General features: G+C 42.1%; 1 protein-coding gene across 4 annotated transcripts in view; it reads left to right on the forward strand.

Annotated features, from left to right (window-relative positions):
• The first annotated feature begins 7,555 nt into the window (after positions 1-7,555).
• The window catches only part of ERBB4 (erb-b2 receptor tyrosine kinase 4), a 769,459-nt gene continuing 762,585 nt past the window's right edge, over positions 7,556-14,429 (forward strand). For 2 of the 4 annotated variants that reach the window (XM_087706329.1, XM_087706327.1), the window contains exon 1: positions 7,558-8,185. In XM_087706329.1, the coding sequence (XP_087562455.1) occupies positions 8,104-8,185 (82 nt within the window). In that variant the 5' untranslated portion in view covers positions 7,558-8,103. Of the gene's footprint in view, positions 8,186-14,429 lie in introns of all 4 variants that reach the window. The other 2 variants (XM_087706314.1, XM_087706322.1) reach the window with 2 other exon arrangements.

Below are 14,429 nucleotides of genomic sequence, written 5' to 3' on the forward strand. Positions count from 1 at the left end.
AGTGATGATGGATGCCTCATTGGAAGACCTGAAAGTCCAGTTAGGGACAGATTGTCATTAAAAAAATCTATCTACTCCATATGATCACTAAGAGTTGACAACAACTTGATGGCACAAAATCAATCAGGTGTTTTATAATCATGTCTATAACATTTTATTAAAATTTAAAAATACAAATATATATGAAATTAATACAAATTATATAAAAAGAAAAAAGTCTGTAGAAAAAGAAAAGTAAAAAATGAAGAAAAAAGGGAAAGAAATGACTTTCCCATTCATCAAGGGAAGAACAACAAATAATTTATCTACCTATCAAAGATTTCTTCGTCACGCTTTTCATCTCTTTTATCTATAAGCAAATTATAAATAATAATTCAGTGTTAATCAGTAAAAATCCATTAAGAATTACCAGAAATAATAATGCATATATTGAACTTTAGTCAAACAAATCAGTTTCATATTCCTTATCACTTTCTCTAAAAATACAACAAAAATCTCTTTTTCCCATCTTATCTTTTATTTATAAAAAACTTATTATTCCAACTTAGTAAAGAAAAATCATTAAGAACTACTAGAAATAATAACCTATATATTTTAAACATATTAGTCAAATAAACACACTTTGTATCTTCCATTTTCTTTTAAGAATTTGATCTTTAACTCCTTCAGAAAGTGTCCCACAGTTTGATTTCTTATCATTTTCTTTGTCTTTATAATTTTTGCCCAATTATTCCCAAGGCCTTTATGAAATTACTCCAAATATGTTGTTATTTTCTTGCAGGGAAGGTGATCTAGATTCAGAGCATTTATCATTTTAGATGGCCAATGAGAATTTGCAAGTTAGATTTAATTCCTCATTTGAGCATTTTTTTTCTGCAGGAGAAGGATGCTACTACAATGTAGCTTCTTCCTCTAAAGTGATAGAATCAAGGGGAACGTTCGATCCAGTACTTTTGGCGGGAGTTTAAATTGTATCAGAATTGATGCTATAAAGATGAAAATTTGTAGGGTGGAGACAAGATAGTAAACAAGACTTTTACAGAAATAAAAATTGATGCAATGATGCAATGGTTAGAATGCAGTATTGGAGGCTAACTCTGTCCACAGCTTGGAGTTCAATCCTGACCGGCTCAAGATTGATTCAGCCTTTCATCATTCCAGGGTTGGTAAAATGAGGACTCAGATTGTTGACAGCAACATGCTGATTCTATAAACAGCTCAGAGAGTGTTTAACGTGCCATGGAGTGGTATATAAGTGAAAGTGCGCTAGAGTTATAAAATAGTCATGAAGGTACAGCAGTAATTTAAGAAAAAGTGTGAAATCAATAGAGATCTAAAATGAAAAAAAGAATAGGATAATTAAATGACTTCCAATCTTCTAACATTTATAAACCATTTATCCCTTTCTAAAAGTACACTACAAAGTTCCCTTCTATCCTATATTCATCAAATTCAAAAATCACCATTTCATTTTCCCCCCATTTTCTGCAAAATTGATAAAAGGTTTCTAGTCTTTTCAGAAAGTACTTATTGTTTTATCCCTGATCAAATAGATGAATTTTGCCATTTCTGTGAATTCAGCCATTTTCACAATCCAATCCTTCATTGTGGTCATTTCAGTATTTCTCCATCATCTTAGTCAATTTCTCTGATGTCCTAAACCAATACCCAATATTTTTTTTAAAAAAAAACCTCTTTAACTATAACACAAATGAATTTCAATGCTTTTAATCACTTTCTCTCCAATTGTCCTGGGAAGATAGTGAAAAATGTACGTTTACTTTGACTTGGTGAATATATGGCATGTCCATATTCTTGTATTGACAACTATACAGATTTCTGGGATTAAATTAATTTATTTGTCAATTTCCCAAATTAGCCAACAGCTCTAGAACTTCATGGTGGTATGATAGTTTAATAACTAGTCAAGTGCAATCATTTTCTTCAATATTGTATTAGTCAAGATTACCATGGTGGAACAAGATTTTTTTTATAGAACTCCTTCAAAGAAGATGATAGTAGGGAAGATTCGCATTTAAATGAATTCACTCTTTTAAGAAAAAGTAAAGCAGTTTTGATTTCCTTTTCAAATCCAGTGAAACCAAACACAAATTTTCCTTGAAGGCCAAAGATGAAGAACTTGCAAGAGACATTATGACATTATGTTCTATATGAAGCAATGGTGCATGCTAATTTCTAAAGTATACTTTTAAGAATAGAATAGAATAGAATATGAGCCGAGGTGGTGCAGTGGTACCAGTGATGTCACAACTGTAGACTCAGTCCGATTGATCACTGGACAGAGACAACCCATTCTGGCTACTGTCTCTTCCGTCCGGAGAACGTGAATATCAGGTAAGAACCAACGCCTAATAATGAAAGTTGCTGAGTTCACAGAGGATTGAGTCAAGGGTGGAAAAAGGTGTCCGGAGAGAAAGGCCATCTCTGGCCACAATGCATGAGCAACTCTCATTAGCTTTTTGTCCCACTTTTTAGGGATATTCCTAGGATATTGGAGAATGGCAAACTGGCGGTTTTTGAATCACACTATCTCCTTACCTTATAGAAAGATTTATAATCTCATCAATATTACCAAAGCAGTTCAGGAGGAAGATGGAGAACAAACTTCCATACATTGAAACATAAGACTTGTAAGCCTGGAAGGGACCTTGGAAGTCTTCTAGTCCAACCTATAATGAGTTTCTTGTCCTGCCTCATGTGCTTTGGAGAACAAGTCAACCCGCTGTTCTCTGTGACAGCTATCATGTCACCTCTAATCTTCCTCTTCAATAGGCTAGACATACTGAGCTCCCTCAATCGTTCATCACATATTTTAGCTTCCAGATCCCTTACCATCTTAGTTGCTCTTCTCTGCACTCTTTCTAGAGTTTCAGCATTTTGTTTGTATTATAGATATCGGAACTGGATGCTGTATTCCAAATATAGACTCATTAATGCCCTATAGAGTGGGTGCTTCTTGGAGTGTTGATGCTATCCCTCTGTTGATGCAGTCCAGGACTGCATTGCCTTTTTTGGCAGTTGCAGAACACGGCTGGCTTATACTTAAGTGGTGGTTCACTAGGACACCACTTAAATATAAGCTACTACTGTTGAGCGAGTACTGCTATCTGTGTGTTTGGTTTTTCCTGCCTTCAGTGCAGGACATTTCTCAGTAATGAACTGCATCATGTTGACTATGGCCCAATGTTCAAGTCTGTCGAGATCCTTCTGAATTTTGAGTCTATCTACAAAAATGTTAGCAATTGCCCCAAGCTTAGTGTCATCTGCAAATTTAATGAAACTCCCATTATACCTCCTCATCTAGATCATTTAGGAAGATGTTGAAGAACAATGGGCCCAAGACACGGGAACCCCACTGTAAGTCTGAAGTCTGAGTAAAATATATCAAGAGCAGACTTGAGACTTAAAAAGACAGTTTCACAATGAATATATTTGCCATAACACTGATAAAGAACACATGGAGTGATTGTGTTAAATAGTTATCATGCTTGTTGTTGCAGATATTACTGTACTGATTCCTTGTAAGCACGTTACAGGCTCTCTGGATTGCTGGACAGCTGTTCTAATAACCCATATTACAGAGCAGGCCTCTGCAGCAGGTAACTCATCAAGTTGCAGTTCCCTTTGCTCCATTCCTGGGGTTGCTTAGGATACACTTCTCAGAAAATACTCAGCTTCCTTCAGTAAGCATCTGTAGTGGCTCTTGTCTTCCTTTCTTTGTAAGTCTCTGGATTGTCAGCATTGTTCTCATGCATCTATGTACTAAGTATAGTGTGAATTAGTTTGCAATAAAACTGAATTCAGGGAAGGCTCAGATTGGCTTGTTTGCATTTATATTTTGTCTCGGATAACTTTCAGTAGTGAACAATGACAGGCAAGAAAAGCCTTGTTCCCTAGAAAAGATGTAAAGAAACCAGACAGATTTTGACACAGTGAACTGCTCAAACAGAATTAGTGTAATGTACTGCATTACTCGAACAGATTTATTTCAGATCTTCACATTATTAGATATTTTAAGAGGTTTCAATGCAGAGAAAAGTGTCTCTTTGTTCTTGCCACAATCTTAGGTACAGTATAGAATATGTCCATAAAATGTATTAATCATATTCTAAACTGAAATTATATCTGATAGATGAAAATCACTAAAAATGTGAAGGATTCTTATGTGTTCATCTTATTTTTTGTGATATTCTACGCAAACCCATTTTCCTATTTCATGTTTCCAGAATTGACATTTCTGAGTTCCCTGTCCATTCTTCAATTATTTCCAACCATGTTCTCTTTTCCATCCACCATTAATCCCTTTAACGTACCCATACATTTTCTTCTGTTACCATAAAATTTCTTGCCAATAAATTCCTAATTTCCCATTCTATCCAGGATAAAGCAAAGAAAAGCAAAGCAGCTGATGAAAAATAAATTGATATACCTAATTTGTGTTCATATGCTGCATTCATTTATATAACAGATGCAAATAGCATCTTTTATTCCTAAAAAGAAATTTTAAAAAAACCCACTTAACAGGATTCAAATGATTTCAGGACGTATGCTATTGCAATAAGCTTGTGTCAGAACTTCCAGGCTAGATATGGGTGCTGGTTTGAACAGTCCAGCCTTCAAACATTCTTGGGAAATATCTTGTATTCATCATCTGGGTCATCGTAATATCTCCTGAGGCATTAATCAATGACCCTCTGAGACGGTAGAGAGATCATGAACTGTGCAATAAAGGCCATGGTCTCCATTCCGTCTTTCATCATGATTCATGAATCCAATTCCTATTATTTACCAAATTGCTGCAGTAGCCACTAAAAAAATCTCCATTCTATCTCAGGTCCAAGATAGGTGCAAGTAGGCTCCCAATATGTGAAGAGTAAGCAACTGCCCCCTTTCCAAATAGTTTGAACATAGAAGGTAGTATTGTGTGTGCGCTCTACGTAGGTGGTGTGACATTTATAGTCTAAAACATATGGAGGTCACAAGGTGATTATTTGTGCTCTTGGCAGAGCAAATGTGGGAATTCACATCATTTAGGATGGAGCTCCTGTGTATTGAAACTTGTGGAAACTGGATAAAGTCTAATAACTTAAATATGTAACTGCAGATTAATATGGGGGAATGCTTAACAAAAATGGCTTATTCATAGACTTTGATTTTTTATTTACATCAAGTGCATCCATATTGTGCTGATTCTTTCCTTTCCAAAAGCAGATATGGGCATAATTTTACTTTAATTATTATTATAATAATCCTATGAGGTGAAGATGTGGAAAGAGAATGAGAGGCCTTTGATTAGCTAGTGACTATCATGGTTCAGCAAAACATTTGAGTGCATGACTGATAATTTGCCTCTCACTCAACCCCTGGCTACCTGTTCAACCGACGAGAGACCCTTCCATAATTTTAAGAGTTCCTGCAGATCAGGAAAAATGGAAATGAATCTGAATCAATTTCAGGATGCATCAAGACAAGTGTTTCCAATTTTACACATCTATGTGATTGCGAATGTTTATTGAATCCTGCATTTCCATATTATTATCAAGCACATTTACTTTTACTTATAAAAGGAATTTACAATCTTGGAAAAGAGACAAGGGAAACAACATAGAAGGAAATTGAAGAATTACACCAGCTACAATAGGTATAATAGATTACTATACTGCAGTGTGAATTTGTGGTTTTTTTTCATTAAGACAAGTGGGAAACCCATTAGGCTGACCAAATATGATAGAGCTGGATGCATCTGTAATGAAAAACACAACCTGTTCTTTTATTCTCTGAAATAAAAGCTTCAGTAAAACACCTGCCCAAGTGTGCAGTTTTAATTTAATTCTAGTTCTTTGGATTCAAGGAAATTCAGTGCAGAATGGAACCTCAGCATGTCTAAAGTTGTGGTCTCAAGCTTGTGCTCAGAATGTACTCAAAATCTTGTCATGTTCCTCATACAGGCGATGATGTTTCATCAAAGTTCACTTACCTTCTATCTTCAGGAAAAGCAGAGGGAAAGTGCAAAGATAAGGACAGAAGGGGAGTAAATAAAAGAGAGCAAATGTTCATTTGAAGTATAGCTATTATGTGAGACCAATATGTAGGTGTAGCGGGATCCAAGCAGGTGCTGCACACCGGACAACCATTTTGGTACTATGGCCTGTCCGTCCATTTCAAGCACCAAAGTGGACACAAAGTGGAACCAATCTTAAAAGATCCAGAGCATTTCATTATTTATATCATACATAACAGGGAGATGGTCTAAAAGATTTAAAAGGAAAACTAGCAAATGTCAGGATAATTTCAAAGTCTATGCACCGTTTGTTTAATGTGTATTACTAATAATAAAAAATAAACGACAGCATGATTTTAATTCTTAATAATTCCCACGGATGTATGAAGCACACGAACCTTTCCACCTTCCTTCGAATCTTGCGCGCTCCCCCCATTTCCCAAAAGATACACCCTGAAAGGAAGCCTTTCCCCTATCTGGAGCTTTTAGCCGTTCTGGAGGATGTCCGTAAACCAGGCCGAATGTTTTGCGTGTAAAGGGAAAGTTTCTAGAAAAATCGCCGCCCGGCAAATTGCAGCTTCGAATCTTTGGGAATGTCGGGTTTCTACCATCGGTCGCCGCGGAAAAAAGGCAGCCAGTGCGTGTGTCTATGTGTGTGGAAAGAGAGACAGTTGCCAATTGCCCCTTCCGCAACTGTGTCCGTGCTGTGTCCGAGGAGCGACGGTCTTTCAGAAAAGCCTGAATCTGTTGGCCGCTTCTCGTTTCGCTTCTCTCTTTTCTGCCGGCAAAACGGAACTTTTCAAACTTCCCAGCCTTTTGCGGCGCAGTTTGCCTCCCCTCTTCGGGACAAATCCAAGTCGTGGAAGAAATCGCGCCTCCCGTAGAGAAGAAAATTGCGGGATGAAGACGGGAGTCAGCCTCGCGCCGCCTTCTCCTTCTTTTTCCCAGTGCGCAAAACGCCGGAGACGCGATCCTATCGTCCATCTAGAGAAATTTTCTTCCGAATGACTGTGGATAGGATAGGGTTGCGCCTAACGCCAGGGACGGGGATTGGAAAGGAAAGGGACGGTTGTCACAGAGAGAATCCCCCCCTGGATTCGGAACTTCGACGGAGCGAATAAATCTGCAGAAAGCGTGAAGCGAGGACCCGAGCGCGCACAAGACACCCAATCCTTCCCGGGCCCTGCTTGCTCTGAAAAGGCGCGTTGTTGCGCTCGCTGGCAGCGGCTGCCTTTGCATCGCTCCATGGTAACCTGCGGGCAGCAGCCGCGCGCCCCGACGAATGCACGCGCCCGGCCCCAGCGACAGGTGCTTCCCGGGTCTTCGGATGGCGGGAGGGAGGGAGGGGGGGAGGGAGGGGGAGGACGACGGGGCCCAGAAGGCTGGGCAGGGGGGCGGGCAGAGGGCGTGGCTTCCCTGGTTAAGCGGCGGAGAGGGGGCGGGGTTGGGCTGAGTTGGTCCAGCCTATCGTCTCCTCCTCCCCCCCCCGCTTTGTGTTGGGGGGGCGGGGGGGGCAGCCGGGTTTGCTAATCGGCGAAGCCGCCGGAGCTCCGGGAGTGGATGGAGCCGGCGGTTCCCGTCTCTCGGCGGCTGCTGCGAGCGAGCGAAGGGAGCGGAAGGCAAGGGGGAGACGGGAACGTCAACTGACGCCCCCGCACGGAGCCCTCCGTCCCCCCCTTCGCCTGAGAGACCGGGGAACTCGGAGAGGGAAGGCGGGGATAAAAGCCAGCCGGCTCCGGAGGGGAATTGCGGGCACAGCGGCGGATTTTGATCGGGGAAGTAACTTTTGGGCGCCCTCGGATTCCGGCTCGGGAGAAACTTCCTCGGCGCCCCCTCGGAGCTCGGGGCCGCGCGCCGGAGCCAGACCCGCCTCTTCACACCTCGGGAGCGAAGGGAGCGAAGGGCCGGCCGGCGTCGTCCCGGCGAGGAGAGCCAAGTCGCGGAGGCCATGCGGGCGCCGCGACCCCGGAGCTGAGGAGGAGCCGTCCTCGTCCTTCGGGGGCTTCTCCTGCGCCGCAGCCGCAGCCGGAGAACGACTGACGCAAAGCGAGAGAGAGAGCGGGGTTTTACGCGGAACAAGCATGAAGCCGGTACGGAGCCTCCTTTCCTGGGTGAGCCTGCTGGCCCTCAGCCGGACCGTCTGCCTCAGCGCTTCTCAGTCAGGTGCGACCCCCCTTCCTTCCTCCCTTCCTTCCGTGCTGGGAAAGGTGGCGGGAGGTTGCGGTTCCCCAGATTCCTCCGCCTCAAGGAGCCCCTTTTGATTCTGAGGGAAAAAGACCCTCGGACGAGGCGAGAGACGCGGGAGAGGCAGCTGGGCGCCCTCAGTTGCCCTCTGGTGCCGGGGTCGCCTTTGGGCTGCGTGAGGCGCCCAGGAGTTGTTGGCGTTCGTGAAGGCGGGAAGGGGAAAGTCCGGGCGCTCCGGTCCTTTTGCGGGGCTCCGCTGGCGCCAGTCTGGCGAGGGGCGTTTGGCGGCGGCGGCGGCCTCTGGCCTCCCGTCCTTTCGGCACCTGTAGCCGGAGCCCGAACCGGGCGTGTGGCGCCCGAGCGGTTGCCTGAGCGCGGAGGACCCGGCGGAAGGCCAGCTGGGCTGGGATGACAGGTGTGGGGAAGGGAGGAGAAGGGAGGCAGGAGGGCGCCAGCCCAACTTCGCCGCTTGCGGGAAACTTGAGCATCGGCCTCAGCCTTCTCCTCCCCACAGAGCAGCAGCCATTGCAGGGCTGAACTTTAAGGATCGGGCCCACGTCTCCTTCTCCTCCACCTGACAAGCGGAGACCTACAAGTCCCGCCGTTGAATACAAGCGCTGGGTTTTCTCCCCCCCCTTCTCCCCCCCCTCCGCCTCTGCCAACTGGGCTGCCTTTCTCCTCCTGGGCTGAATGGGCGACGGCGGCGGCGAGGAAGACCGAGCGTGGCTCCTTTTCTTCTTCCCTCGGTGCTGAATAAATCTGCCTGCTCCCCTTCGGAGGGGCCGGTCCTTGCCGGCTCCTTCTCCCCTGGACTCCTCGAGGGCCAGCTGGGAAGCTTGGCTGGCCAAGCGTGTCCTGAGCGCCGGTGCGAGGGGCCAGTAGCGCTTAGATGTGGTTCCGCCAGAATCCCGGGTGGCCGAAGGTTTTGAATTCCCTCGCTGGGACTAGTCGGAGTAGCGTGTTCGGGACGTTTTCTTCCCAGGCTGATCTTAATCGGGCTCTCGTATAAGTAATGGGTCGGGCGGATTTCACTGCGGTCTCCTTCCCCTTAAGGCGGTTTTAACCGATTGCCTCAACGGACCACGCAGGAATCCAGGGCTTCAGATATCGTGTGTACAGCATGCGTGCAAAGCCAGCAGTCAGAGAGTTTTCTCCATTCTTGGCCTGAGTGTTGTTGTGGTCAAAGAGACTCTTCCCTGTTGTGTGTCCCAACTTGTTGGCCAATTACTTGTGTCTCAAAAGAAGTACAGGGTGCTATCCCGTCCCCCGTTTCCATCTTAGCTTTGTCTTTGCCACTTTTAATTGTCTTCTCCCTGTTTTCAGTGCCAGAAGGATGGCTGGCTCCTCTCTGCCCCTCTGGAGGCCACAGTGAATGGGCATTTCAGAGACAGCTTAGATATGTTATGCATTTTGGCCAAAGCAATCCTAGAATTCACTTAAACTTTCTGAAGTCAGCAGGGCTTGCCTTGTCTAAATAAAATTTGAGCAATTATTTATTGACATTTTTGCTCAAAGTGTACAGCCCCATGATTTTATGGCACTGACATACATTATGGTGATCAGTTGGCTTATATTTTAGACAAAGAGGTGACTCTGGGATTAAACACTAAAATATATGGACACCTCTGAAAGAAAAGTTATTTATGTGTGTGATAATGAGAATGTGTAGGAGGAGGAGGAGATACGTAACGATGAAGATGTGCATTGTACACATAGGCTGCATCAAATTCTTATTGTACTAAATGAAACAAACAAAAACAAATTGTTGGCGTTTGTGTACTTGTGCTATGAGCAGAACAAATGAAAACCAACATCACTTACATATTTCATAAGTTCTCTTGTATATGCCCCACTGAAATGAGAAAGTCCTTTTACATTTTCCTTTCCTTTCAGTTGCTCTTTAACAAAAAACTTTCACAGTGGATTGAGCACTTCATAACCAGAACTCACATAACAACCAACTGCCTGTTTCAGTTGGGCTGCCTGTGAAGGACTAATCTTGTGACAGATCTATGCAAAGAATTTATCTTTCTCTCTCTCTCCCCACCACTTCCCTTCAGCCAGTGGCAGTTTAGAAGAGTTTGTTTTGGTCCAAATGAGAAATTAAGTGTGGATAAGTAAACTGAGCTGCCAGAGGGCGACAAGATGTTGAATGAATTGCTTTTAGATGATACAAATTAAGGAAATGAGGGAAGACAATCTGCTTCTTGCATTATTAGACACAGCTTACAGTTGGCGGGGAGGGAAAAGTTGCATATTTTTGAAATGTAAATTTCTGGAGAAATGGGAGAATGCACCTTATTTACTGCTCTATGTCAATTGTATAGAAGAACAATCCATTTTTTGTTCTGGTACAGTAGGAAAAACAATCAAGGAAACAATTTTTGTTCTTTGTACAAAGAAAGCAGAAAATATTTATATAATTGTTTCTTCCCTTTATTGCTTGATTTATGTGTGGACAACTCAGACTCTTTAAAATTTTATTCAGAAGGAATCTTGAGACGTTTTGTTATTGTCAGTCTGGTTCAAGAAAGCAGTTGCATGGATTATTTAAATATGAATAATTGTTTACATATTTGCTCCAGGAAATTTGATAAATAAATAACCGAAGAAAGAAAACGTGTTGTATTGGGCCAGAAATGGCTGGTGGCAGAATCTTGCTTACTGCAAAATCAGGTTTCATGAATCCAGTGAAAAACATAATTTCATCTGATTTAATGGAAATACCTTGTTACAGCCTGGTAAATGTATAGGCAAATCCTACATAATATTTTTTTGTCTGATTAAATTGAGGATAAATGTAAGAAAATAGATCTTGTTTATACCTAAAATTCCCATTACTTGATTCTTCTCCATAGCACCATCCTTTTATATTAGTACCATCGTGACTTACCACATACAAAACAAACCTCTTTCAAAATGTGTAGTTGAACGTGGCTTAGATTTGACCGAGCATTCAAATCCATGCATATTGCATTGCGTTGTTTAATTTGGATCTCTATTGAGCATTCAGGCAGGCCACTTGTCCCCCTTTCATTTTTAAGATGCCACCAAACATTGTTGAGGAAGCAGATAAAACTGGGAATCTGAGTGCATGTGAGCCACGTAATGATGTTGCAGCTGAGAACAAAAAAATAGACTTACTGAAACTCTATTTACATGTAAAGCAGCTGCCAACAAACTGACAAGTTGATCAGATCCCACATTTAAAACATTTTCCATGTTATCTTTACATATATTTGTAGTTCTCAAGATTTTGGATTGTATTGCTCCATTGCATAGAAAAAATATGATTACCGGTGCTATTATATTTCCCAAAATGATCAAATAAGATTTTAAACCTGATTTAATTAAAGATAAATGCGTTGATTTGAATATACTCTCATAGACAATGATGTTAAAAAGTTTAGCAAATATAAGTTTTTAAAAAATTGATATTTTATATTCTTACAACAATTGTTTTAGGGAATATCTTTTAGGCTTGTACTATTTTCCTTTTGAAAATGATATTGGCTGTTTGCTTTCTGTTTCATAAATTGTATTTTGGTCCCTTGTCTATTTTTAAACTGCTGTTTTCTTTGTATTGCCTTCTGTTATGGTTTTCTATTGGTAGTTCCAGGATATTAATAATTCTACTTATTTTTACGCAAGCCTTTCTTCTCTGGTAGCCATGGCTGAAATATCATTTCTTATTCTGTCTGGGGTTTTTTCCCCTTTGTTCTCTCCTTGCCAGCTAGCCTCCCTTCCCCTTTTCCTCCTTATTGACACTCTATATTTCTTGGCTCTTCTATTACTTTTTTCCTTTCCCTTTTCCTGCCACATTCCCCCCATTGTTACTTACCATTGTTTTTACTGTGTGGTTAGTTAATCACCTCGATCCGTAGCTCATTGAAATAGAGCACTTGCACTTAAATAGTGCTGTCCTGTTTATTTAGGAGTCATATGTATGTCATAATTTCAGAGTCAAGGTGTAACATTACTGTGCTAGACGTTTACAATTTGAAAAGATTCTAAGGAATAATTTTGAAAAAAACAAATAGGGGTGACTCACTAGGATCTACTGATGTCTGACTGCCTTAGTTTCATAGCACCAGTCCCACTGACCGTATCATTTCAAACCGAAGCCTTTCAGTTTAACTTGACTGTGTGGATTACTTCCTGAGCCACTTTCTATTCAGCCCTGTGTGACAGAGCTAGCTGAATGGACAATCACTATTCCACCACCCAGATTTATTCCTGAAAGAAAATAACATGGCATTGATCCAAGGTCAGCTGCTCTTTTAAAACATTGACTCCCAAGGCTGAATTGGTCCTTAAAGGGATGCTTATGCCTCCCTCGGGTACCATCCCTTACAATCTCTCTTCAGTGGGGAAGGAAGAAAGCAGCTCTCTCTAATGGGAAGAGTAAAACAAGAATTGTTTTAATTGTTTACAGCTACTGGTCCATTGTTTACTTATTATCTCATGATGGATGTATTCCCTGAAGAGTTCAGTGTATTATGCTGCGATCTACACCACGCGTTGCTCTGTAGGGCTTCTAAGGCAGCTTCATATATTTCAGTGAGAGTTTAGTAAAGTGCTCCCAAGTGGGTGGTTGAGAGCCTCCAGCTCAAACCACCACATGGATTGAGATTGCATATGTGTGTCTCTTAACACATTTAAGAGAAATCAATATATGGGCCACCTAGTCTAATGGGGCCAGTATCTGTTGAGTTAGATATTTGTTTCGGATCCAAAATCCAAGGAGCTCCAAATTAAAAATCAGTTAGTTTGTCTTGTTAATAAGGATAATCACAATTATTAGCCACTTACTTACAGTACTCTGATGAGTGGAATCTGGCACGAATGAATGAATGAATTCAGTAACAAATTGCTGTTTATCCATAATGAACGGACAGTTATAAGACTATGTTAAAGGAACCTTTACATTTGACTCATTGCTCACTAATCATAACTGAACATATACTGTACAATGAAAGTGAGGTATTTAGCTATACTAGATGAAAAATCTGTGATGGTAAATGTTATTCGAGAATATGGATGTTAAAACACCTGTAACCAAACGACATGCTGTAGGTGATGATGCTTTTTTTTGTTTTTTTTCTTTTCTTTTGTTTTTTTATTGTTGTCTGTATGTGTTGTCTGTGTAATAAAAATATAAAAAAAGAAATTAATACAAGTTTTGTCTACAGTCGTACCACTCTGAAAATGCCCAATCTTGTCTGACCTTGGAAGCTAATCAGAGTCAGGCCTGATTAGTACTTGAATGGGAGAAATTAATAGAACTTTTGTTAAGAGCTGTGTGTGTGTGTATGACATGGCCATCCCCTCTTCCAATTAATTGATTCACTTGCCGCGCACAATGTCAAATGGCCAGATCAATCATCTAGCAGTTACATTTTAGACTTCCTAGCCTCTGCAAAGGAGGTTGGGAAGCTATTATTCCACTTGCCATAATATCCATCTCACCTCTTCAATATTGGCAGAGGTTGTACACATTCCCATTTATTCCTGTCCATTTTTTACTCCCCCCCACCTCCCTCATTGCCGTGGGAAAGCATACAAAGCCAAAAGTCTTGAGAAACCAGAGTAACTAGTGCAGTGTTTCTCAACCTTGGTGACTTTAAGTCCTGTGGACTTCAACTCCCAGAATCCCCCAGCCAGCTATGCTGGCTGGGGGATTCTGGGAGTTGAAGTCCACAGGACTTAAAGTCACCAAGGTTGAGAAATTGACCTAGTGACTATGCAGTACCTAGATTACTTCTGATCACATTTGGGACCAGAATTTTGGCCACTAAGTAATGCAATCATAAAGCAAGACATCACCAGATTGCATTGTGTAGCAAACACAATCTCAGCACTCTGATTGACATAGTTAAGTAAATGGTGGTTAGTTGAAGACTCGGGCCAATCAAGCCATTCCAGACTTGGTCCTACCCAGTCCTGAGCTTCAGTAAGGTAAGCGACTGCCTCCAAGTCCTTCCACCCATCTATCTCTCCTCCCCCCCCAGCTCCGCCCTTTGGCCACCCTCTCTACTCTGCCTTTATGGGGTGGAAAGCAGCTCCAGAACTGTGTGGATCTGGGGCTTCTTGCCATCACTCCGGAAGTTACAGTTGCCCCAGTCCAGACCCAGATACCTTGTCATCCTGCATTCGGAGATGCCGGCTGCCCTATACTCTACATCCGCATTTCCACTGTCTCGGTTCCTTTGTAGGCATTGCC

Source organism: Thamnophis sirtalis, unplaced genomic scaffold, assembly GCF_051295495.1.
Source record: "Thamnophis sirtalis isolate CommonGarterSnake01/CBP01778 unplaced genomic scaffold, rThaSir2_p1.2 scaffold_1, whole genome shotgun sequence".
In the NCBI taxonomy this organism is placed as follows: Eukaryota; Metazoa; Chordata; class Lepidosauria; order Squamata; family Natricidae; genus Thamnophis; species Thamnophis sirtalis.